The 25,936-nt window shown below is 40.9% G+C and overlaps 1 protein-coding gene across 5 annotated transcripts in view; it reads left to right on the top strand.

Annotated features, from left to right (window-relative positions):
* BACH1 (BTB domain and CNC homolog 1) overlaps window positions 1-25,936 on the top strand; it is an 85,202-nt gene that overhangs the window by 10,177 nt on the left and 49,089 nt on the right. For 4 of the 5 annotated variants that reach the window (XR_009494760.1, XR_009494761.1, XM_059887428.1 and 1 more), the window contains exons 2-4: window positions 15,936-16,229; window positions 19,827-21,164; window positions 22,762-22,968. Coding sequence is in view for 3 of the 5 variants with exons in the window: in XM_059887428.1 (XP_059743411.1) it covers window positions 15,996-16,229; window positions 19,827-21,164; window positions 22,762-22,968 (1,779 nt within the window). In the remaining 2 variants the exon portion in view is untranslated. Of the gene's footprint in view, window positions 1-15,932; window positions 16,230-19,826; window positions 21,165-22,761; window positions 22,969-25,936 lie in introns of all 5 variants that reach the window. The other variant, XM_015466406.3, reaches the window with a different exon arrangement.

The following is a 25,936-nucleotide window of genomic DNA, read 5'->3' as shown; positions in this document are numbered from 1 at the left end:
AAACTTCAAAAATAATTCCCCTTCAGTTTTGCAGTGTTTCTGTTACACTCTGAACTGCTCCCAGCACTCTGATATATGTTCAGAGGACTTGGTTTCCTTCTTCTCAGTCCCGTTTTTGGTGCTTTGTTTGGGCTTCCCTGGTGGCTCAGATGGTAAAGAATCCGTCTGCAATGTGAGAGACCTGGGTTTGATCCTGGGTTAGGAAGATCCCCTGGAGAAGGAAATGGCAGCCCACTCCAGTACTCTTGCCTGGAGAATCCGCATGGACAGAGGAGCCTGGTGGGCTACAGTCTATGGGGTCGCAAAGAGACACGACTGAGCAACTAAGCACAGCGCACAGCACAGCCCTCCCCATAGGAAGGGCAAACAAGCAGCATAAGTAAAGAAACACTTAGTGTTGTGAATTCATCAAATAGAGAGTAACTGTTAATAGGTTTTTTTTTTCCTAATCGAGAATAATGAATAGCTGTGATAGATGGTTAGGGGAGGCTTCTGAAATGGTATTACTTTTTTGGGTAGAATTTAGAAAGACAGTACTGCCGAAACACTTTCCATCTCAGATGAAAAACAATAGTATTTGCCTAGTCAGTTGTTCCTCAAATAATATTTGAACTGAGGAATATTTTAGCTTTTTTAAAAATAGGCCTCAAATTAATATTACTTAGCTGACTAAATCTTGGGATTATATGTTGGAAACTAGCTCTTTAAAGGCTAGATGGAAAGCCTACAGCTTGATGTTTTCCATTTTAGAGATGGTAATTTTGACTTCCAAGTTAACATCAATAATGAGAAACAGATTTTAAAATTTTAGTTGTAGCTATGTTTATTGAGATACCTAGCACTGTACTGCCTACCAGGGATTAGTGGATTAAGTTATCTTTAAATAAAGCATTTCAATTTAGTACCTCTACTAAAATTAGAAAGTTTCGTATCTGTGATTCATATTGTAATTGCTCTACTGCAGCTGCAGTGGTGGTTGGTGGTGTTAGTTGCTAAGTTGTGTCGGACTCTTGTGACCCTGTGAACTGTAGCCTGCCAGGCTCCTCTGTCCATGGAATTTTCCAAGCAAGAGTGGGTAGCCATTCCCTTCTCCAAAGGATCTTCCCTACCCAGTGATTGAACCTGGGTCTCCTGCATTGCAGGCAGATTCTTTATGGACTGAGCCACCAGGGAAGACCTACTGTAACTGTTGCCTTATATAATTAACATTGTTACTTAATGTTTTTTTCTCTTAATCTGTTTTTTTTTTTGACTCAGGTTTATTAGGAGTCGGGATGAGAAGGTGTTTCTGGAGTGGTTGGGAATTTCAAGGGCCCCTTTTCCGTGGTTTGCTTGTGTTTTCAGTTGCTTTGCATACTATATTTGTCAAGTCTTAGACCTACAGAAGGTCATTCTGACCGAGGTCTAGTTTTAAGGTTTTCACTTCCTCTAGGCAATTAGAAATAATGTAAATCACGGCTATAATTTTTACAGCTTGAAAACAAATGCCGTGAATATTTCATTATGAGTGTAGGACAGGAACACTTATTATTCTGTATTGAAAGTAACTTTTGGTGAAATATCTCTAGCACTGTGTCCTTCTTTTAAATTTCTATGGATATTTCATTAGGTATAACTTGACTTTGGTTTAAGTTCAGCCTAGTTTAGTGTCAGATTCTTTTTAATGATCTATGAGATTTTTAATGATCTATGTGATTCAAGAAGTGTTGATCAGAAATTAATAAACCAAATATTGCATAATAAGGGGAAATGTCTACTCCCTAAATGTCCTTTTAATCTTTGTCTAACGTTCTCATTACACGCAGAGGACCCTTGAGGCATTTCCCTCTATTCTTTGTATTCTTCCTTCTCACTTTTACCCTTGTCCTCAACACAGCATCACTATTTAGATCATGTAATATGAATTGAAATGTAATATTTCAATTACATTGAAGAAGACCTTTTTAACCTTAAGATACTACCGTCTCGGGACTTCAGTTTCCTCATCTGTAACGGAAGTGTGTTGTATTGGATGAATGTCATCTTTTAGTTGGGAATTCTTTGGGTCTATGAGATTATCCATTCTCTTGAGCAGACTTGTGTAATCTTAATACTTTGTTTTTATCTTGTTGAGATCACTAGTAGGCTTACTCATTCTTTCATTTTTAGAGGTTCCGGAATCTCTGTGTTTTGTAGCTTAACTTTTTGGGTTTGTAGAACCTTGGAAAATGTAGTTTTCTTTTGGTCACTTGCATAAAGTTGGGAATAATAATGATAAGTCTTATGCCAGGCACTGTGCTGTTAAAAGCAGCCAACCATTCAGTCCTTGACGTAAGTGTTGGTGTTGTTTTCCTTATGGGGAACCTGTAGGGTGAGGTTAAGATCTTAGAGATAACACTGTTGGAGATACCTGCATTACCTTAATTATATCCCACTACTTGTTCTTTCCAATATCATGCTGCTGGTGGTGCTAAAATTGATTTTCTTATGCATTTCATAATTCTTTGTATTTTGTGTGTAATACTTTATCTTTTTCAAAGACCTTTGGGGCGCACAGAGGGCAGGGACTCCCCGCTTAAGTCACAAGGACGCACATTTGCCTGTATTCACAGAGCTAGACTGGACTTGATGGATCTTTTCTTCTTATTTTCCTGTAACAAGGTCTTTTCCCACATCAAAGCATCTTTTAAAATTTCTATGAAATTTAATTATTTTGTAATTACTGTGGAGATATCAATGGAGCCTGATTTAAAACAGTGTTTTAGAGTTACCCATGAATTTTCCGGTCAGTGATAAATCAGTATCTACTGATGACTGGAGAAAATATCCATTATAAAGGGGGAAAAAATAACTGACATTCCTTGGGAGCCCTAAAGACAACTGAAATGGAACTGCCTTTTTTTTCTGAAGGCACATATTTTTGTTTATAGTTTGTTGTCTGTTTGAACATTTTTCTGATTCTAAAGTAATATGTGTTTATAGTTAAGAATTTGAAGGCAGAAACAAGGAAAAATTACCTAAATGTAACTATTGTTAATATTTTGATGTATATCCTAGCTGGAGGTCGAGGAACCAAGGTTTGTGGACATGTTCAATGTGAGATGTCTGCTAGACACATACAGGTAGTAATTTGAGCATGCGGTTGGGTACGTGAGTACAGAGTTCGAGAATAGGTGAGATTAGACGAAATGTAAATATCAGAGTATACACCAAGTCCATCAGTGATCATGTCTGCTCTGTGGGTCTGGATGAATTCTCGTAGGGAGTGTTACAAAGAGAAGGAGCGATGGGAGGACCAAGTCCTGGTTCCCCAGCACTTAGAGCCCTGGAGGAGAGGGGGAATCCACCAGGTTGACAAGGGGGTGTTTGTGAGGCAGTAAATCAGAAGGCCGTGGTATTCAGGAAGCAAAGTGAAGAAAGGATTTCAGGGAGGGAATGATCAACCTGGTCAGTGTTGCTAAGATGCTATCTGAGAAGACTCAATATTTCCCATTTGGCGATGTGAAGGCCGCTGATCCTCACAGAGTAATTCCCAGGGAGTGGAGGGGAGAAGGCTTGATTTTAGTGGGCTCAAATGAAGAGAGAGAGGGAAGAGTTGGGAGACAGTGGGAATATAAATAGTTGTGTTTTTTTTTTTTGAGTTTTACCATAAAGGCCTGCTCCCCAGGTGGTGCAGTGGTAAAGACTCCACCTGCTAATGCAGGAGATGCAAGAGACGCAGGTTTGATCTCTGGGTTGGGAAGATCCCCTGGAGAAGTAAATGACAACCCACTCGCATATGCTTACCAGAGAAATACCATAGACAGAGCAGCCTGGGGTGCTCTAGTCCGTGGAGTTGCAACGAGTCGGACACAAATGACCACAGTACAGCAGCACTATAAAGGAGAGCAGTAAATTTTACTGTGGTTCGAAGGATGTGTGGAGGGTCAAGAAATTTTAAGAGCCACTGCAGTATTTTTGTATAACAATGGAAATGTGTATTTTTCTTTTTCTCATAATTTTCCTTGGTGAGACTACAGAAGGTTGTCAATTTTATTGGTCTCCTTAAAGAAGCAGCTCGTGGTTTAGATCATCAGTGTTATCAAAAGCAGCTGCCAAATTTTGTTATGTGAGTGGTTTTCTTGGCAGAAATAAAACAGCTTTCAGAGAATCAGTGCTCTCAGTTCAGTCGCTCAGTCGTGTCCGACTCTTTGCGACCCATGGACTGCAGGATGCCAGGCTTCCCTGTCCATCACCGACTCCCAGAGCTCGCTCAAACTCATGTCTGTCGAGTCAGTGATGCCATCCAACCATCTCATCCTCTGTCGTCCCCTTCTTCTCCTGTCTTCAATCTTTCCCAGCATCAGGGTTTCTTCCAGTGAGTCAGTTAGGCAGTTTAACAGCTTGTTTCCCTGAAGGATACCCTTAAATTTTTAAAGAATCTATTTGAATTAATATCTTTGTCAATATGTAATATTAAACAGTATGTATAACGTTGTTCCCAAACAAGAAGAAATCTTATTATATTTTTCTTCCCTGACTATCTCCTAGTTTTGTCAAAGTAATCTAAGATTTTGGTTAAAGATAGATTTTTCTCTTTATCAAATTCCTTTTCTGTTTGAGGAATCTTTAAAAAGTTGCAATAAGCCTTACAGCTAAGTTATCAGCAGTTTAGACTTTAACTGAGTTTCACTGTTTTTTTATTTTGTTTATTGTCTGTTTAAACATCTTTTAGGTTCATGTTTTTACAAAGTATTACATGTTTTTGATTTAAAAACAATAGATTTATCGTAAAGCAGTCTCGTCTATCGCACACCTAATTTGGCTTCAGAGATAATATTCGTCTTTACCCGTTTCTGCTATTTAATGTTCTTTGGTGGTTACCTCTGTTTTTTGTTTATGCCCTCATTATATTTATGAACCTAAGATGTTATCTGTTTGCAGATAACAGTATTTAAGGCAGTATCTTTTGACTCAGTATACGTCATAAAGAAATACTGCTTTTCCTTTGGGTTCTGTCTGATTCTATCTCTCACCCTGTCCCCTTTATTTGTCAAGGTTAATAATTACATTTCATTTAATAACCATGATTAAGTCTCCCATTATTCTGAAAAATGAAAACCAGTTAGCAGTGTTCATGTTATTATACCTGTGTCAATATTGAGCACTGGAAAGCTAAGTAACATGCTATTACGTTTCTCTCCTTACAGTTTCAAGGTCACTCGATGCCACTCAAAAACATTTATTTTTTTATTGAAATATAGTTGATTTACAATGTTGTGTTAGTTTCAGGTGTGTAGCAAAGTGATTCAGATACACACACATTCAGATTATTAAATTTTTTTTTATAGATTATTTGAGAATTTTGAGTACAGTACCCTGTGCTATATAGTATATCCTGGTTGGTTTTCTGTGTAGTAATGTGTATATGTTAATCTCAAACTCCTAAGTGATCCCTCTCCCTGCCCCTCCTTTCCCCTTTTGTAAGCATGCATGTTTTATATGTCTATGGGTCTGTTTCTATTTTAATGTAAATTTATGTGTATCTTTATTTTAAAATTCCACATATAAGTGATATCATATGACATTTGTCTGGCTTACTTAGTATGATACTATTTAGGTTCATACTTCTTGTTGTAAATGGTATTATTTCATTCACTTTTTAAGGCTGAGTAATATTCCATTGTGTGTGTGTGTGTATATGTGTGTATACACATATATAGACCACATCTTTATCCGTTTATCTGTCGATGGATATTTAGGTTGCTTCAGTGTCTTGGTTATTGAAAGTTGTGCTGCAGTGAACGTTGGGCTGCATATATCTCTCTAAATTATGGTTTTCTCTGGGAAAAAGATTGTCGGATTGTACGATAGCTCTGTTTTTAGTTTTTTAAGGAACCCCCATACTGTTCTCCACAGTGACTATATGAATTTACATTCCCACCAACACTGAAGGAGGGTTCCTTTTTCTCCACACTTTCTTCAGCATTTATTATTTGTAGATTTTTTTGATGATGGCCCTTCTGACTAGTGTGAGGTGATACCTATTATAGTTTTGATTTGCATTTCTCTTTAATCATTTGTGATGTTGAGCATCTTTTCATGTGCCTCTTGGCCATCTGTTTGTCTTCTTTGGAGAAATGTCTGTTAGGTCTTCTGCCTGTTTTTTTGATTGGGTTGTTCGTGTTTTTGATATTAAACTGTATGAACTGTTTGTGTGTTTTGGAGACTAATCCCGTGTTGGTTGCATCATTTGCAATGTTTTTTCCCGTTCGTAGATTGTCTTTTCATTTTGTTTAATGTTTCCTTTGCAGTGCAAAAGCTTTTAACTTTCATTAGGTCTTATTTTTTTTTTTTTTTATTTCCGTTACTCTGGGAGATGAATTAAAAAAGATATGCTCTAATTTTTGTCAAAGGGTGTTCTGCTTGTGTTTTCCTCAGAGTTTTATAGTATCCATTCTTAAATTTAGGTCTTTAATCCATTGTGCATTTATTTTTGTGTATGGTGTTAGAGAATGTTCTAAGTTAATTTTACATTGAGCTGTTCAGTTTCCCTAGCACCACTTACTGAAGAGACTCTTTCTTCTGTCTGCTTTGTCATAGATACTGAAGAGACTCTTTTCTTCTGTCTGCTTTGTCATAGGTTAATTGACCATAGGTGCATGGTTTATTTCTGTGTTTTCGCTCCTGTTCCATTGATCTATATTTCTTTTTTTGTGCCTGTACTGCACTGCATTGAATACTGTAGCTTTGTAGTGTAGTCTGAAGTCCGGGAGCCTGACTGCTCCAGCTCTGTTTTTCTTTTTCGAGGTTGCTTTGGCTATTCAGGATATTTTATGTTTACAAAAACATTTCTAACATCAAATTCAAATAATCACTGACAATTAGGGAACACTGGTATGTGTCAGGCGCTCCTAAGGGCATTAGGAATGTTATTTCATTTGATCCTCCCAGCAGTCGGACAGGACTAAGCGACTGAAGAACAACAACGTGACGTACTATCCTTGTCCCTTCTCCCCCTCCCTCCAAAAAAAGGAATTGTTAGAGGTATGTAATTTGCCCACTGGCAGGGTTGTCCTCCAGTTTTAGAACACTGTTCCGTGCTGTCCGCCTCTGGTGATCTCTAGAGCAGACAGCGACCATATTTGCAAGGTTCTGAGAGAGTCAGTCTTAGGTGTGCCCTCTGATGACTGATCTCTAGTCCCTGATGGTGCAGTCTTATAGATGTCTGGGGCAAATACTTCGAAAGCGGTGTAGGAACGAAGCCCCTTGGAAGAGGCTGAGTGAATTTGGGAATTTTACTCCTCAGGGGGAACTGTTGGAAGTTTTCACTCTGCTTTTTCTTTTCATTTTCCCTTTGAGTATCTTACAGGAGTCCTAAGTTAACTGGCATAGTAACTACTGCACCTCCCTTTTTGCCCATCAGTTGCCTATCTTAGAACACCCATAGTTAATGTCATATTTCATGATGAAATACTGAACACTTTCATTACAGGGGAATAAGGCAAGGATGCCCTTTCTCACTACTCTCACTACCAAATCATTGCAGTAAGGGCGAAAAAGTGTGAAGATGGAAAGAAGTAAAACTGTCTCTATGCAGATGACATGACTGTGTACATAGAAAATACTAAGGAATCTACAAAGAAACAGATCTAATAAATGAAGTACGGTTGTGGAGAATTCAAGGTTAATATTTAAAAACATCAATTTTATGTCTATACTATCGAAGAGAACCAGAAAGTGAAGTTTAACAAGTCCGTTTATAGTAACTATAAAAAAAAAAAAAACTTAAGAATAAGTTTAACAAAAGAGTACAAGATCTCTTTCCTAAGAAACTTGAGAATAGTGCTGAGAGAATTAAGGAAGACCTAAGTAAATGGGGAGATATGCCATGTTCATGCCTCAGGAGACTCGGTTTGTTAGATGGCAGTTCTCCCAAAATTGTTGTTTAGATTCACTGCTATCTTGATCAAAATTCTGCTGGCCCTTTCAACTCGAGAAGAAGATAGTCCAGTTAAAAATGGACAGAATAATTGGACAGACATTTCACAGAAGAAGATATACAGATGGCTAACAAGCGTATATAGAGATGCTCAACATGATTAGCCGTCAAGAAATGCAAACTAAAGCCACAGCGCTGCTGTTGAATTGTCCAGTCGTGTTCGACTCTTTGCAGCCCCATGGGCTGCAGCAGGCCAGGCTTCCCTGTCCTTCACCGTCTCCTGCTGTACCACTGTATATGTTAGGATAGCTAAGATTAAAAAGACTGACATGACCAAGGTTGGTGAGAATGTGGAGCACCTGGAGTTCTCCCACACACTGCTGGTAGCAAGAAAAGGATACAATTACTTTGGAACAGTGTTTAGCAGTTTCTAAGAAGTTAAACAGAAACTCACCATATCACTCAGGAGAAGGCAATGGCGACCCACTCCAGTACTCTTGCCTGGAGAATCCCATGGATGGAGGAGCCTGGTGGGCTGCAGTCCATGGGGTTGCTGAGTCAGATACGACTGAGCAACTTCACTTTCACTTTTCACTTTCATGCACTGGAGAAGGAAATGGCAACCCACTCCAGTGTTCTTGCCTGGAGAATCCCAGGGATGGGGGAGCCTGGTGGGCTGCCATCTATGGGGTCATGCAGAGTCAGACATGACTGAAGCGACTCAGCAGCAGCAGCACCATATCACTCAGCTTCTCCACTCATAGGTATTTAGTTACCCAAGAGAAATAAAGTATACGTCTGTGAAGATGTTCCCTGAAGCTTTATTAGAGCAACCCCCAAACTGGAAACAGTACATCTTTATTACGGGCTTCCCAGGTGGCGCTAGTGGTAAAGAACTTGCTGGCCAGTGCAGGTAGATGTATGAGACACAGGTTCGATCCCTGGGTCGGGAAGATCCCAGGGAGGAGAGTAGGACAACCCACTCCAGTATTCTTGCCTGGAGAGTCCCATGGACAGAGGAGTCTGGTAGGCTACCGTCCGTGGGGTGGCAAAGAGTCAGCCACGACGGACGTGACTTAGCACACAAGCACACGTCTTTATTACAATAGTGCATCCACAGTTAAATGGATAAACATATGGTGGTGTGTACATATAATGGAATACTATTCAGCAATAAAGAACCCAAACATCGAATGTATGCATCCTGATTGTCATTAAACTGAGTGAAAGAAACCGAAGGCCAGAGTACATTCTGTTTACGTAAATAGTATGTGTTATTCTGTTTACACAAAAATCTTGGAAAATGCACACCGATCGACAGTGATGTAAAGCAAATCATTGGTTACCTGGGACCAGGGGACCAGGGAAGGAGAGACCTCAAAAAGGCATATGGAATTTTGAGAAGGATGGAAATTTATCCTGATGGTGGTGGTGGTTTCATCCACACATACAAGTATCAAAACTCACTGAATTCTGTATTTTAAATTTAAAACTCATTGAGTTCATTCAATGTAAATCCTGCCTCTAAGTTGGTAAATAAAATAGTGACAAGTGCATGGTAGACAATACATAATTCAGTAAATACGCCCTATTGGTATGAGCCAATTCTAGTTGCTAGTTCTTGTTTTCAAAACGCAGTTATACTCCATCGAGATATAACAGTCCCATTAACAATCGAATAGCTGCCACATATGTTACACACATCAGAGGCTTCATTGTTTCTTACATTTGCTGTAGTAAGAGGATATAACAGAAGAATCTGCTGCTCTTCTTTTGGTTCTGGAACTTGGATTTCCTATGTTCTTTCTTCCTTTGTTGTTGTCCTTGAGTCTCTAAGGCATGTCTGACTCTGTGACGCCAAGGACTGCAGCATGCCAGGCTCCTCCTTCCTTCACTGTCTCCCAGAGTTTCCTCAAATTCATGACTTTGAGTCAGTGGTGCTATTTAAGCGTCTCATCCTTTGCTGCCTTCTTCTTCTATATTCCCCTTCCAATTAATTGAACATTATGGTTAAATGAGAATTGTCCAGAAAGTAGTTTTTATTTGAAGTCTTACTGCAGATACCTTTAGGAACTGCCCACATTCCTGTGTAAGTTGATTATAGTGATCATTGTCATATCTTTCACTCCAAGGTATCATTTTCAAACATTTCCAGGCTATATTCTTCTTTAATGTATGGACTGTCTTTTGTGTGTGTGTTTTCATGGCACCAGTCTGCTGTATGGCACAGGTAGGCACTTGTAGAAAGAACATTTGTCATCCTCAAGTGAAAGATGAAGGATGTGTGGATGATGGTCCTTCTCTCTTATGAGTCCTTGGTGTTAGGTTACTTCCCATGCCCTTCTACACTGAGACTTAGACAACCAAGTTGTGAGACTTCTCACTGAAGTGAATAAAGTCCAGCTCTTCTGTGCACAGGGAACTCCATCTTCATTCTGAATTTCTGTTCTGAAGCATTAAAGATCTGGTTCCATGATGGAGTATTCACCTCAGGATTTTAACAGTTTGTATACTTTTTTTAGATAAATTACCTTAAAGTTATTAAAATATGGTAAAGCCACAGGAATTTGTTTCATTAAAAAAATGACTTGGAAAGCAAAATATCAAGAGGTGACTTAAAATTTAAATTGTGTACTGAGCAGAGAGCAGAAGTTATTTCCAAATTGAGATGCAGGAAGCTTTAAAATGCCTGTTCATCCTTTATCAGCATTACAGAATGAATCAGCAATTTGCTCAGGTCAGTGAACCTTTGTTTTGAATTATAACAATGGTTTCTATTTCTAAGAACATAGAAAAATTCAGGTATAAGATAGGAATCTAAATTTGGAGTTAATAAATTCACAGAAATTTAGGCCCGGAAGACTCTGTGGGGATGTTATAGCTTACTGTTTATGTTTGAAAAATGTCAGAAGGTGACTGAGTGTGCCATTCTTGGCTAATTTAGTCATTCCTTAGTTAATGTCACTTGGTAAAAATAGATTACTGACCACCTAGATGGTTTTCAGAATGAGGAAAGTTGAATTTGAATTTCAGAATAACTTTATGTAGGGCTCCACGCTAGTGAGGCCAGGGTCCGGGTAATTGTATTTCTGACTCTGGAAAAGCTATCCAAGGACTTTTCTCTGAGTACTTGGCTCAGCGCATTGTTCCTCTGTGTGTTGGAGTGGCTGACTGTGCTGTGTCTGGAAGATGAAGTTAGACGATCTGCATTTTGGGTTTATACTAAAAATGCCGTCATTCATTCAGAAGCAGGTACCTGCATTGGGCCAGGTACTCTGTTACAAGCTTGAGCTGTGACAGAGAACAGGTCAGGCAAGGTGTTGACATTGAAGCTGAGACCTAACAGGTGAGGAGTTGGCCAGCTGAAGAGTAGAAGTCCAGGGGGTGGGGACAGCATGTGCAGAGGTCCTGAGGCTGGAAGGAGCTTGGTGCCTGTGGAGTGGGAAGGAAGGATGGTCAGGCTGGAGAACAGCGAGAGAGGGAGACGAAGGCTTTGAGGCAAGGCTGGATTAATGGGCAACCCGACCATGTAGGTCTGGAGGACATGCTAAGGATTTAGAATTGATCATAAGGAATTTGGAAGACATTGTGGGGTTTTTAGCAAGGGAGCTATAACTTTGATGGAGGGGAATAAATTGGAGGGGATCATGAGGGGATTCGGGGGACTGAGGCTTTTGTTATTTTTATTATTATCATCGTTAACAGCTGCTAATATTTAAAATTTGTTGGCTTTGGGCCAGACACTGTGTGCTCAACCCTTTACCCTAATCGTCTTCATGTAAACCTCACAACAACCCTCACTAGGTGCTGTTGTTAATCTTGTTTGAAACCGAGACCCAACCCAGCAAGGCTAAGCAGGTTGCCAGGGCCACATAGCCAGTAAGGGGCAGGGCTGAGATCTGAACCCAGGTGCTGTATGATTCTAGACCCTGTTCTGATAGCCAGTGGTCTTATGTTTTCAGTGTGTGAGGTCATGGTCCATTATTGGTTCTTAAAATTTGAGTGGATCACAACTGGATTTTTTTTTCTAATAGAGTAGAAATTAGACTATGTTGCACTAGTAAGGATAAAATATTGCTCTGTGAACATTTGTGTCACTTTTTATTTTACATAATTATATTTGTACATGTGTGAGCTTGTGAGGCCTTGCAAGAGGATAAACAGCATTTGTCTAGGCAAGAGCCAGTGTGGCTTGGACTGGAGTTGTGGCAGGACAGATGGACACAGGTGGGTCTTAGCTGCAAGGGACAGGGCCGAGCGTGGGAGGTCTCAGGGACGAGGCCCAGGTTTCTGGGAGGAGTCAGGTCAGTCCACTTAAAGGGAGACCTGACCCTTTTAAGAGGCATCATCCCAGGTGGCTGTTTGACTCCCTGATTTTCTAGCTTCTCTCAGCTGCAGCTGTTGGAACTTGGTGTTGGCATACGGCCCAAAGCTGTAAGCTGGGCATGAATTTATGAGGTAGCCTGTCAGCCAGAACTGCCTGAACAAGGGGACTGAGCCAAAAATAAACTCTCTCTTGAGGCGAGTAGTGAACAGACTAGTTGGAGCAACATGTAATGGTTGGATTACATGTGGGCTGACAGCAGCTCTGTGGGGATTGGGCCTCGCTTGTTTTAGGTCAAAGTCCCTCTCCGTTTATTCTGTGTTTGTCAGTGTCTTTCAGTATAGTTTTTTTTTTTTTTTTTTAATTCAGGTAAAATTGGTATATAAACATTATATACCAATTATATATATATAACCTTCAGGTGTTCACCATTACAATTCCACATCTGTATACATTACAAAGTAATAACCACCAAATGTTACCATTCATCACCATACATACAGTTGATGCCTTTCATCTATTTTACTCATCCTGAACCCTGTTCCCTTCTAGTAAGTAAAAGTGAAAGTGTTAGTTGCTCAGTGGCGTTTGATTCTTTGTGACCGCATGCCCTGCAGCCCGCCTGGCTCCTCTGTTCATGGAATTCTCCAGGCAAGAATACAGGAATGAGTTGCCATTTCCTTCTCCAGAGGATCTTCCTGACCCCAGGGATTGAACCCGGGTCTCCTGCGCTGCAGGCTGATTCTTTACCGTCTGAGCCACCAGGGAAGCCCATTCCCCTCTAGTAACCAGCAGTCTAGTCTCTGTGTATATGAATTTTATTTTGTTTTGTTTGTTTTCTTTAGACTCCATATATGAGTGAGGATCACACAATAGTTATCTTTCTCCATCTGACTTATTTCACTTAACGTTATACTGTCAAAATTGGAAGATTTCATTTTTTTATGGCTGAGTAGTGTAAATGTACATCATATCTTTATCCATTTATCCGTTGATAGGCATTTATGTTATTTTCACATCTTGGCTATGATAAATAATGCTTCATTGAACATGAGGGTGTGTATGTTTTATAGTTGGTGTTTTCATATTCTTTGGATTAATACCCTGAAGTGGAATGGTTGGATTATACAGTAGTTCTGGTCTTCATTATTTTGAGGAATTTCCCCAGTTTTCCATGGTGGCCTCACAGAATATGAGGGTAGGATTTATGTAGTTTTATATCATCATCAGGGCAGATGATAGGACAGAATAAGAAGGCTGGGGACTTGTCCAGGACCACTGCAAGGCGCACGGTCACTGTTGAATCCGGCTTGGCTGGGGAGGTGGACAGTCTTGGATAAAGTGGAAGGCAATGGTCCCTGCAGTACCACACACACCAGATACACAGTTTCATTGAATGATAGCTCCTCCCACTACTCTTAACAGTTCCTTATATTGATAACTGAAATACCAAGACCAGTTGCGAAAGGGCATTTACTACCCTTTCAAGGTGGGCACAACCCGAAAGTCGAGTTAGTCCTTGGACGTGGTTTTTGAATTGCCATGATTTCATACGGTATGCTGAATCAGTAAATCAATGATAGGTTGTGATCCTTGACCTTGGGAAAAGTTTAACCACATAGTGAGAGATTTTATTTTCATTGACTGTTTCTGAGGAACTTAATATTTCAGCTATAATGAGCACCTTAAAAATGAACACATAAGTAGAATAGAACTCATAGATGCATGTCTTGTGTGGTTACTGAGACATCGTGTCTTCGAGGTGGAATTCACCTATGATTGGAGCTTCCCAGGTGGCGCTGGTGGTAAAGAACCCGCCTGCCAATGCAGGAGATGTAAGAGACGCTGGTTTGATCCCTGGGTTGGGAAGATCCCCTGGAGGAAGAAATGGCAACCTACTCCAGTATTCTTGCTTGGAGAATCCCATGGACAGAGGAGCCTGACGGGCTACAGTCCATAGGATCGCAGAGACTGGGACACAACTTTGGGCCTAGTCTGTCTGGATTTAGTAGTTTTTATTTCTCCTTTCATTTTTGTTTGGCCTGTAGCAACTGTGAAAACAGTAATGTTTATTCAGTCATGTAACATTTGAGGACCTTCATGTTTTGGGACATGAGTAAGGTTCAGAAGAGGAGCTTGTGGTACCTGGGTCAGGAAGGTCCCTTGGAGCAGGAAATTGCAGCCCAATCCAGTATTCTTGCCTGGGAAATTGCATGGACAGAAGAGCCAGGTGGGCTCCAGTGCCTGGGTCAGATAGTCAGACACAATGTAGCAACTAAACTGTCCTTTTTTTGGGGGGGGGTGGGGCTGGGTCAGTTCAGTTGCTCAGTCCTGTCCCACTTTTTGCAACCCAATGGACTATAGCCCACCAGGCTCCTCTGTCTATGGAATTCTCCAGGCAAGAATACTGGAGTGGGTTGCCATTCCCTTCTCCAGGGGACCTTCCTGACCCAGAGATGGAACCCAGGTCTCCTGCACTGCAGGCAGATGCTTTACCAACTGAGCCACCAGGGAGGCCCGTAGTTGTTCGTGTGTGTGTTGGGTATATATATGCTCAAAAGCTGTTTGGAGGCTACTCTGTATTAGTATGGGCCTCCCAGGTGGCACTAGTGGGAAAGAACCCGCCTGCCAATGCAGGAGACGTAAGAGACGTGGGTTCAATCCCTGGGTTGGGAAGATCCCCTGGAAAAGGGCATGGCAACCCACTCCAGTATTCTTGCCTGGAGAATCCCGTGGACAGAGAAGTCTGGTGAGTTACAGTCCATAGGGTCGCAAGGAGATGGACATGACTGAAGCAATTTAGCAGGCACGCATGCTCATATGTTAGTATGTGTTTTTAAAAACATACATTTTTGATAATCTTCCCTTTTGTTTTAGCATTTTGAGAAAACCAAGAGTTCCTCTGTGTGGTGAACCGTGTTGTTAATGATGGAGTAGTCCTATTTGTTATCTACATTTTATAGTGTTAAGTAAGACTTGTTATGTAAAAAGATTAATTACTAAGACTTGGCCTGGCAGACCTGAGTCTTTAAATCAAGGAAATCCTGCTCCTCTTCGTGTTGGGAGGAGCTTTGCCTTTTGTAGAACGCATCCCTTGTTCTGGAGCGCCACGCCCTCCTGCCTGCCGTCAAGTGTTGGGAAATGGGGGACGCAGAGCATGTGAAGTGCTGTCTGCCTGTTCCACCATTTAGCCCAGCCCAGAGTGGGACCTCTGGTGACCTACACGCACCCATTAATGTCTTAAAGCAACAGATTGGGATGCCCCCCAGAAACTTCTCAGCCTTCCCGGTTTGCTCATTGGAGCTGTTTTCTTTGTATTAAATGCCTCATTTCAGAGCCATAAAATCCTTGCTTCAAAAGGTCTTCCCCGCCTTCACCCCAAGAATATGTTTCCTATTATTATAAAAATTGCTTATCAAAAATCTCTATTAAATGAAGTGAAGTGAATAAATGCTTCCAGGCTCTCAGGAGCCTTTTTTCTTTTAAAAGATTTATTATGTGTAACATAGGCAAATCCCACTCCAGTACTCTTGCCTGGAAAACCCCATGGACGGGGGAGCCTGGAGGGCCCCAGTCCATGAGGTCGCAGAGAGTCGGACTCGACTGAGCGATTAAACAGCAGCCACGTGTTGATGGGTACCTGCTGGGGCCGCCAGGACAGACCTCTTTCCCAAGCCGTTCCATGAGTGACCGCAGCCTGTGTCTCAGCAGGGTTGACGACCGTCAGAAGCATGCTCTCTCGGACCCTCCCGACGCCGCCCCGGACGCAGAATGTGGCTGGGTGAGAACGCAGTGTTCGCCTACGAGTCGTCGGTGCACGGCGCGCACGTGCTGCGCTGCCTGGACGAGCAGCGGCGGAAGGACGAGCTGTGCGACGTGACGGTGCTGGTGGAGGGCCGGCCCTTCCGCGCGCACCGCGCTGTGCTGGCCGCCTGCAGTGCCTACTTCCACGCCCGGCTCGCCGGCGCGGCCGGCCCTGAGCCGCGCATCACGCTGCCCGCAGAGGTGGGAGAGCTCGCCCCGCGTTCATGCAACCAACTAAGTCTCCCCTGGTTGATCCCGTTAGGGCAAAACCCCGTCTTCCCCGTAATCCCTTGCCCGTGCTTCTGCAGCCGCACATTTAACTTGCTTTGTAGACATCCTGGCATTTTCTCTGTCAACTGGTTTACTTTTTTTTTTTGGCCGCACCTCAAGGCAGGCGGAATCATAATTCCCCCACCAGAGATCGAACCTCTGTCGCCGGCAGTGGAAGTGCAGAGTCTTACTTAACCCCTGGACTGCCAGGGAAGTCTCTGAAATGATAACTTTGGATGTTAGTATCTGTTGGGCTGTTGAATAGCTCGACCCTCTGTTACGTTTTAATGAAATGCCTCACCAGTGGATACGGGCATTCAGAGAGGTCGCACACCTGGGCGGGACTCCCCCTTTGGACCTTTTCCTGTGATGGACATCTGTGACAGGGATTAGGGTCCTCCCAAGCCTGAATTTGGCTATGACCGACCTGCCCTCGTGGACGGGGCTGAAAGGGAATTACTGGGGACAGCCTCCCTGTGCTGCTCAGTTTTATTGTTTTAACTATGAGTCCGAGTTGCCAGATCTATTCGTTTTTCAAGCCGGATGTTTTAGAATTTGGAGGAAACCTAAAAGATTATGCATTCCAGCCTCCTCATTTTGTCCACACGTGGCTGTTAGGTACTTCAGAAGGGTTCTCTCCCTTTCTTCTTTCTTGAGATTGAGACGGTGCTTGGGTAGAAGAAAGATGATTTTGTGTCATATTTATAGAGCCTTGTTCTTACACACCTTTCCCCCCAAGCCTATTATGGAGCTCACACACCTAGACACTTAGGTTCTTGTTACCATCCTACCTCTAAGAGACGACTCTTAGGCAGGAGTGCTGGGTACACTGGCCGTTTTAACAGTTTGTTTGGCTTCATTAGTGACTACAACTAGAAGAGTGCTGAGCCTTGTGCATTGGGACACACATTTTGTTCATTGTTAAGTTGTATCTGACAATTTGTGACCCCATGGACTGCAGCAGGCCAGGCTTCCGGGTCCTTCACTGTCTCCCAGAGTTTGCTTAAACTCAAATGTCCATTGAGTTGGTGATGCCATCTAGCCATCTCATCCTCTGTCATCCCCTTCTCCTCCTGCCTTCAGTCTTTCCCAGCATCAGAGTCTTTTCCAATAAGTCAGTTCTTCACATCAGGTAGCCAAAGTACTAGAGTTTAAGCTTCAACATCAGTCCTTCCAATGAATATTCAGGACTGATTTCCTTTAGGATGGACAGGTTTGCTCTTCTTGCAGTCCAAGGCACTCTCAAGAGTCTTCTCCAGCACACATTAGAAGTTGTTAAAAGGAATTTGGACAAAGTATGTAGAACCTGTCTGTGTACAACAGGTTTGTGTGGGCTGTTCTGTGATGACACTGAGTCTATAGTTCAGCTTATTGCTGGCCATGCATACATACATCCATGAAATGGTAGCTACAGGTTGTCAGTTCTGTGGCAGAAGTTGGAGCAAATAATATAATACTAAGGCAGTGGCAAGAAGGGCCAGCTATTGGTCAGCCGTTGTTCTTTAACAAGTAGCAACACATATCCTAATCGAGATATCCTCATTATGATCTGTAGTTTCAAATTACTTAAAAAGACTTTCCAAGCAGAAAAAAATTTGATTCCTGTATATGGAAGGAAAGGTATCTGCATGCACGTGTGTATGTATGCATTCATTCATTCTAATTTGAATATAAGATACACATTTTCAGATATTTGAAGTGTCTCATCATAATGACAGATTGAAAAGATCCTTGTGTAGCTGTCTTTAAAGCCTCTTGATTATTTTATTTAAAAATTCCCAGTTGAAACATTTATTGAGATCATTGTAAATTCACATGCAGCTGTAAGACATAAGGCAGAGAGCCCCTTTGCTGCACTCTGCTCAGTTTCTTCCAATGGTAGAGTGTTTTTGCGAAATTGTGTATCACAACCAGGATTTTGACAGTAATGCAATTCACCCGTCTCAGGCTTTCCTGGTTTTACTTGCACTAAATTGAGTATGCTGTGAAATTCTCTACAGTTTCATTTTCTGGATGGGTTCATGTATCCATTGCCACGGTAAGGAAACTGAACAGTTTCAGCACCCACCCGAGAATCCCTTGTGTTGCCCTTTTATAATCCCACTCACTCCCTTCCTGGTTTCCGTCCGTACTCCCTCACCCCTCCCTCCATTCCTAATCCCTGACAACCACTAATCTGTCCTCCTTTCTTAAAGTTTTGTCATCTGAAAAATGTCACATAAATGGAATCATTCAGTAGGTGACCTTTTGGGATTGGCCTTTTTCCTCTTCCCATAATTTCTCTAAGATTTACCCAAGTCTTAGGCATCCTCAGTGTATTCTTTTTTATTGCTGACCTTTCCATACTGTGGGTGTACCGGTTTTTATTTAGCTGTACACCTATTGAAGGAAATCAGGCTAATTCCAATTTTGGGCTGTTACAAATAACATTGCAGTGAGCGCTTGTGCAAGACGAGTTTTCATTTTTCTGGCATAAAAGAATAGGAGTGCAGTTGCTGGGACATATGGTGGTTGCATGTTTATAAGAAACTGCCAAACTGGTTTGCAGAGCAGCTGCACCATTTTACGTTCCTACCAGCAATGTGTGAGTTTTCCCGTTTCTCCACATCTTCACCAGTATTTGATGTTGCTATTTTTATTTTATTTTTTCAGCTATTTAAAAGCTACTTAAGTATGCCCAGTTTAGCAGGTGTTTAAGAGGATCACAGAAAAATTACATCTTGATCACTCTTGTTGGAATTCAGTGTTTTAAAATTAATTTTTGTATTTTGAGTCTAGAATGAAGCTTTCCATGCCCTCAGTAGGGGTCATCTCTCCCTCTCTCTGCAGAGGCAGGTTCAGTGTAAATGTACAATTTTGAGCTTAAAGGTTTTATTAGCTAGAGTCCTTGAATTCTTTGCTGAGACTGTACTAGGCACAAGTTTTAGGTCTTCACGTAGATCACTTTGTAAATCTGAATCTTTAAAAATTTTATTAGAAACTCTAAGATAATTGATAGGTAGCCATTTACTGTCCACCGTGGTTAGGAATACTTTCATTGCTTTAGCTATACTGTTCTCCAGCATTGAATATTCCACTTTAGTAGTTTATCACGGTTGAGGAGTTGTTTGGAATATGGTAACCACGCAGATCTAGGATGGCAGCAGACCCCAGCACTCGAAACAGGGTGTTGAACGTTTATCCATGTTGCTTTATTCCATAGATGCCTTCTTTCCACTAATGCAGAAAGTTGTGGTAATGTTTATATCTTTATCTCATATGAGTAAATCATACTCCACGGATCATCATGAGTGGATATCTATAAAGTGGAGGGTGTGGTCCCAGTGAACAGGATGTGAGAAGCAAGCTTTGCTAGATTCCCTTAGCTTTACATTTCTGAGAGGAATATTTTTTTCTCACCAAATTAAAATCCCTGTTTTATAAGTATCACTAAGCGGTTTTCATCTTGCCACCCTGCTACTTCTCTCGTCCTTATCTGCTAGACAGCTTTTTATGTGATGTGTTTGTTTTTGTTTTGTATATTAACAGGTGACAGTTAAAGGATTTGAACCTTTAATTCAGTTTGCCTACACTGCTAAACTGATACTCAGTAAGGACAATGTGGATGAGGTGTACAAGTGTGTGGAATTTTTAGGTGTACCTGATATTGAGGAATCCTGCTTTCAGTTTCTCAAATACAAGTTTCTGGACTCCACTGCAGACCAGCAGGAATGCCCCAGAAAAAAATGCTTCTCCTCGCCTTGCCAGAAACCAGATTTTAAGTTTTCTCTTTTGGACCAGAAGGATTTAGAAATTGATGAGGTGGAGGAATTTCTGGACAACAAAAATGTCCAAACCCCTCACTGTAAACTGCGTAGGTATCAAGGCAGTGCAAAAGCGACTCCTCCTCTGCAGGACAGTGCCAGCCAAACATGTGAATCCATGTGCTTAGAAAAGGATGCTGCCCTGGCTCTGCCGTCTTTATGCCCCAAATACCGAAAATTCCAGAAAGCGTTTGGAACTGACAGAGTCCGAACTGTGGAGTCCAGCGTCAAAGACATTCAGGCTGCTTCTGTTCAGCCTCACGAGCCGTCGGAAAATGAGTGTCTAGGAGGAATCCAGGACTGTGCAGACTTGCAGGTGATTTTAAAATGTGAAGAAAGAAAGTCAGCGATGGAACATGAAGAAGCCAAGAAGAAAGATCTCGCTTCCCAGGGCTCATCTGGAAAAACAGAAACAACTCCCTGCCCCCCCAATTCTGCAGACCCCCACAGGTTCTACTCTCTGTCTGTCTTACACACGTACGACCAGTACGGTGACTTGAATTTTGCTGGCACGCAGAACACGACAGTGTTAACGGAAAAGCCTTCGTCGGGTTCCGATGTGCGAGAAGAGAAGGCTTTCGGTGAGAGTCCAGATGTGAAATCAGACTCCGGCCCCAGGAAGGAGAGTGGCCTTGCTGCAAGTGATCTGAGCAGCGTGGAGCGAGAGGTGGCAGAGCACCTTGCAAAGGGCTTCTGGAGTGACGTCTGCAACACGGACGCTCCCTGCCAAATGCAGTTGTCACCTGTCGTGGCCAAAGACGGCCCAGAGCAGAACTACCCCCAGAAGCGGTCTGAGTGTCCCTGGTTAGGCATCAGGATCAGCGAGAGCCCTGAACCGGGCCAGAGGACTTTCACGACCTTGAGTTCTGTCAGTTGCCCTTTTATAAGCACTCTGAGTCCTGAGGGCTGTTCCAGCAGCCTGGAAATCGGAACTGATGACTATGCTTCAGAGCCCCAGCAGGAGCCTTGTCCCTACGCTTGTGTGATCAGCTTGGGAGACGACTCGGAGACGGATACCGAAGGGGACAGTGAGCCCTGTTCAGCCAGAGAACAAGAGTGTGAGGTGAGCGGAAAAGGAGTGTGTGCTCAAGTCATTGACCACCGTTAACTGGGCTGACTGTGTCTGCTCCTGTTGGGAATGTGATCTGGCTCAGGGAGGGAGGAGGAAACCCATACTCAGTTAATTATACCACGGTATGATACATACCAGGAGTGGGTGATGAAGTTGGAAGGACTGCTGTGTTCCTTTATTTCAAGTAGGTGTATTTTGTTCTGTTAAGCAGGGAGTGGATTCCCACACTGGCCATGTAACTGTTTAAATCAAGTGCCAGGTCCCGAGAGGAAAAAGAATAATGATTCTCTAATCATTTGATGATTAACTCCTGGTTAAATACAGCATATATTCAGTCTTATTCACTGCCACAAGGACGTCTAGACGTGGGACTTAGTCACTTAGCAATGACTTAGCAATGACCAGTTGCAGGAATGTGGCTTCCGGTCCAGAGTTTTCTTTATACTAGTTTCTCATAGCTATAAAATTTTTTCTTAGTCATTTCATCTATTAATTTAAAGAATGTCTTAATAATTTAGTATGAACTACATGTATCCAGTTTGTTATTAATCACACTAATCTTGATCTGTGAACTTTGTGTATAAATGTTGGTATTTGATAGATGCTTTTTTGTAAAACTTGACTATAGTTCCAGTAATAATAAAGGTTCGTTAGTTCTTTATCATACTCTTTGGTTTTATACCTGTTAAAACAGGTATAAAATAGTTTGAAACAATGAAGAGGTTTTTTTTTCCCCCTTGGCTTTGGAAGGAAGTGTTTCATTATTTAAGAAGTAATATGTAAGCATGAAGTTATATATATTGATTTTTGTATGACATTTGTAAATGCAGTGCTTGAAACTATGACAAAGTCTTTAAATGAAACATTTAAGAAATTTTAGAATATTTTATGTAACTAATTTCTGTAAGCTTGAAAGACTTAAGTAGAAACTGACAAATGTTTCATTTCTTTTTGATAATTAAACTTTCCCACAGTATTATTTTTTAAAGATTATCTTATTATTATTATTTGAAATTTAAATATGTTGAAAATGACTGTAAAATATTCATAAGGTTTTTCTAACCATTTCTGCATTGGCAAGTAAAATGAGTTATGTGAAACTGCCATTTTTCTGACAGAAAAATTTTCAGAAATGCTTTAGAAATTATTGGTGGTGTTATACACAATATTAAGTCGGTGCTACACAGTAATAGAAGTCAAAGAACAAAACAGAATTTTTTTGGTTTGTGTAAAAATACATTTAAAACACTTTAGAAAATGCCTTAAAGATCTCTATGGGGTATTGACATGCCCTAGTAAAATAATTTAAATTCTGTTTTTTCACCGTAAGTACATTAATATTTGTGTTTATGATGTTTGATTTGCGAAAAAAATCTGCTTCTCAATTTCTCTTCTAAACCCTCTCGAAAATAGAACAGAAATAATGAAGGAAAAAAAAAGAATGTATAGAGATTGGAGATGATAGAGGGTTTTTTTTTAAGTCTAAATAAAGTTCCCTGGAAAACATAGATGCATATTTTCCTCTTCCTACATTTAAGTAAAACCAAAAAATGCAGCAATAATTGCTAATGTTTGTTTCACCTTCTAGGTAAAATTGCCATTTAATGCACAACGAATAATTTCACTCTCTCGAAATGATTTTCAATCTTTGTTGAAAATGCACAAACTGACTCCAGAACAGCTGGATTGCATCCATGATATTCGGAGAAGAAGTAAAAACAGAATTGCTGCACAGCGCTGTCGCAAGAGGAAGCTTGACTGTATACAGAATCTTGAATCAGAAATTGAGAAGCTGGTGAGTCTAGAAGTTTCTTCCTATTCTAATTCCAACAGTTCATTCTGTCTTTCTTTTTTATAAGGAAATAGCTGTTTCAATTCCTAAGTCAGATATAATGTTCAATTATTTTAAAATTTGCCAATTAATATTAAAAAAATAAACTATGTGACATTTTCAGAAAAATAAGGAGATGAAAAACAATGAGGATTTTCATAATTTTACCTAAGCAAGTATTTTGTGTATATAGTGGGATACTGTCATATGTAAGTTGAACTATTTCTATGTGTCTTTGTAAAAAGTGATTTATAGATTAAAGATAATTTCACTATCTAATTCTGGTGGTTGAATAAAAATGAAAGAAATGATAAAACACTTTAATCTCTTTGTGTAGTGCTTGGTGTCTGTAAATATGTTTCAGTTGTTGGTTTTAATGAACCAGTAACTTGTTTTGGTTGATAGCAAAGTGAACCAGCCAACTTGAATCTTTCATCTAAGGGAAAAATTCATGTGCTAATATAAATAGAAAATTTTAATACCTAATGAGATCCTCAGGGATAAGAATGCCTACTTTGTTACATCTTATTTTTTATTCTGACATCAAAACACAAATTAACTAAAAAATGGATTAATTTTCACCAATGTTTTCTTTGTACGGTAGTGGTTGGTACTAACAGAAGGAAGCGTTGTGTGAAGAAAGATAATAGTGCAGGCCAGCTAGAGCTAAAACCCTGGTTAGAGACGAGAGCAGAGACAGTGTCTAGATGCGGTAAAAACGGTCATTGAATGTTCTGTTTTCTGTGTGTGCACGGTGTCACTAAGTTGTGTCTGACTCTTTTCGACGCCCTAAAATGTAGCCCACCAGGTTCCTCTCTCCATGGCGTGCTCTAGGCAAGAATACCGGAGTGGGTTGCCATGCCCTGCTCCAGGGGATCTTCCCCACCCAGGGGTCGAACCCACATCTCCTGCAGCTCCTGCATTGCAGGTAGATTCTTTCTGTCTGAGTTATCAGGGAAGCCCGTGTAACTCTGGGTAGGCTATGTCATATCTTTGTCCGTCAGTTTTCTCCTCTGTAAGATGGGATAATACCATTTCTTACTTTACAGAACTGAGTATTCATTTATGAAGGTTATTGTTGTTTAGTCTCTAAGTCGTGTCCAGCTCTTTTGTGACCCCCATGGACTGTATGTAGCCTGCCAGGCTTCTCTGTCCATAGGATTCCCTAGGCAAAAACACTGGAAGTGCAGTGAAGTGAAGTGTCTCAGTCGTGTCTGACTCTTTGCAACCCCATGGACTGTAGCCTGCCAGGCTCCTCCATCTGTGGGATTTTCCAGGCAAGAATACTGGAGTGGGTTGCATTTCCTTCTCCAGTTTATGAAGATTAAATGAGCTAATACATCCAAGTCTTTAGAAAAATGCCTGGCACATAGTACTCAATAAATATTACTTTCTTCTTCTTATTGCTGTACTATTATTTATCAATTTTCAGTTTTCTCTCCCTTGATTGTTCCTTTGATAATGTCTCTGCCTACTCTGTAGACTCCGGGTTTGGACCTCACTGTTTATATTGCCTCTCATTATAGAAAGATTCCTTTCATGTCATTGGTGGAATAACTCTTGGTTAATTTTCAGTAGAAGGGAATATTTGGTTTTCCCATGGTTCTTAGGAAACTTTTGTAGTTGCTTCTAAGAGTAATAGCCTAATAGACTGTGGATGGATCAGCACGTGAAAAAAAGTATTTTGATTACAAAACGAATAATGATTTGAAAATAGTATTTTTAAGGTGGGTCAGTGAGATGAAAACCATGTGTGAAGCATGCTTCTGCTCAGTTCAGTCGCTCAGTCACGTCTGGCTCTTTGTCTGACTCATGGACTGCAGCACTCCAGGCCTCCCTGTCCATTACCAACACCCGGAGCTTGCTCCAACTCAACGTACTTGGACTCGGTGATGCCATCCAGCCATCTCATCCTCTGTCGTCCCTTCTCCTCCCCCTTCAGTCTTTTCCCAGCATCAGGGTCTTTTCCAGTGAGTCAGTTCTTCATGTCAGGTGGCCAGAGTATTAGAGCTTCAGCTTCAGTATCAGTCCTTCCAGTGAATAATCAGGGTTGATTTCCTTTAGGATTGACTGGTTTGATCTCCTTGCAGTCCAAGGGACTCTTAAGAGTCTTCTCCAACACCACAGTTCAAAAGCATCAGTTCTTTGGCACTCAGCTTTCTTTATCGTCCAACTCTCACATCCATACATGACCACTGGAAAAACTGTAGCTTTGACTAGACGGACCTTTGTCAGCAAAGTAATGTCTCTGCTTTTTAATACGCTGTCTAGGTTTGTAGCTTTTCTTCCAAGGAGTAAATGTCTTTTAAGCATGCTTCAGGTGGTCTTTATATGCTGAGAAAGCCAAAGGGAGATGTTAATTTGAATGTCCTGTTGGAATCTGTCAGTAACCTTTGAAGAAAAAAAAAGGTGGATATTTATTTGGTCGATAAATTGATGGTATTGACTTTTAATCTTAATTTAAAATTTGATAGTATGTTAAAGGTTAGGTATTAATTCAGTATTGCTTTTACTGTAAGAATTGAATATCTATAATTTACAAACAAAAATCATGACTTTGCTTTTGCCAATAAATAGAAGATCTTGAGCAAAGTTCAACAGTCATTCACCTTGTTAACGTGTTTGACTTACAAAGCTGTCATCTTTATAGGATTCTTCTCAAGGTCTATGTTTATTCTTTTCTGTAAGATGAAATCAGAAGTTAGACAATATGTGTCTCTGATACCACTGTGGTCTCAAACAAAGGTAACCTTGAAGTAAACTTTGCTTTTTAAAGAAAAATAATAAGTTGCTAAAGTGTAATTTCTCTTAGAAGAAATCAGATATTGATTGATATCATCTTATAAGTGATCAGAAATCACAGCGTTCACAAAGTTCTGGAACTTGGGGTTGACATGATCACACATTGTTTTGTTTCACTGCCCTCGTCCAG

Source organism: Bos taurus, chromosome 1 (genome assembly GCF_002263795.3).
Source record: "Bos taurus isolate L1 Dominette 01449 registration number 42190680 breed Hereford chromosome 1, ARS-UCD2.0, whole genome shotgun sequence".
Lineage (NCBI taxonomy): Eukaryota > Metazoa > Chordata > Mammalia > Artiodactyla > Bovidae > Bos > Bos taurus.
This window is presented reverse-complemented; position numbering and strand designations above follow the sequence as displayed.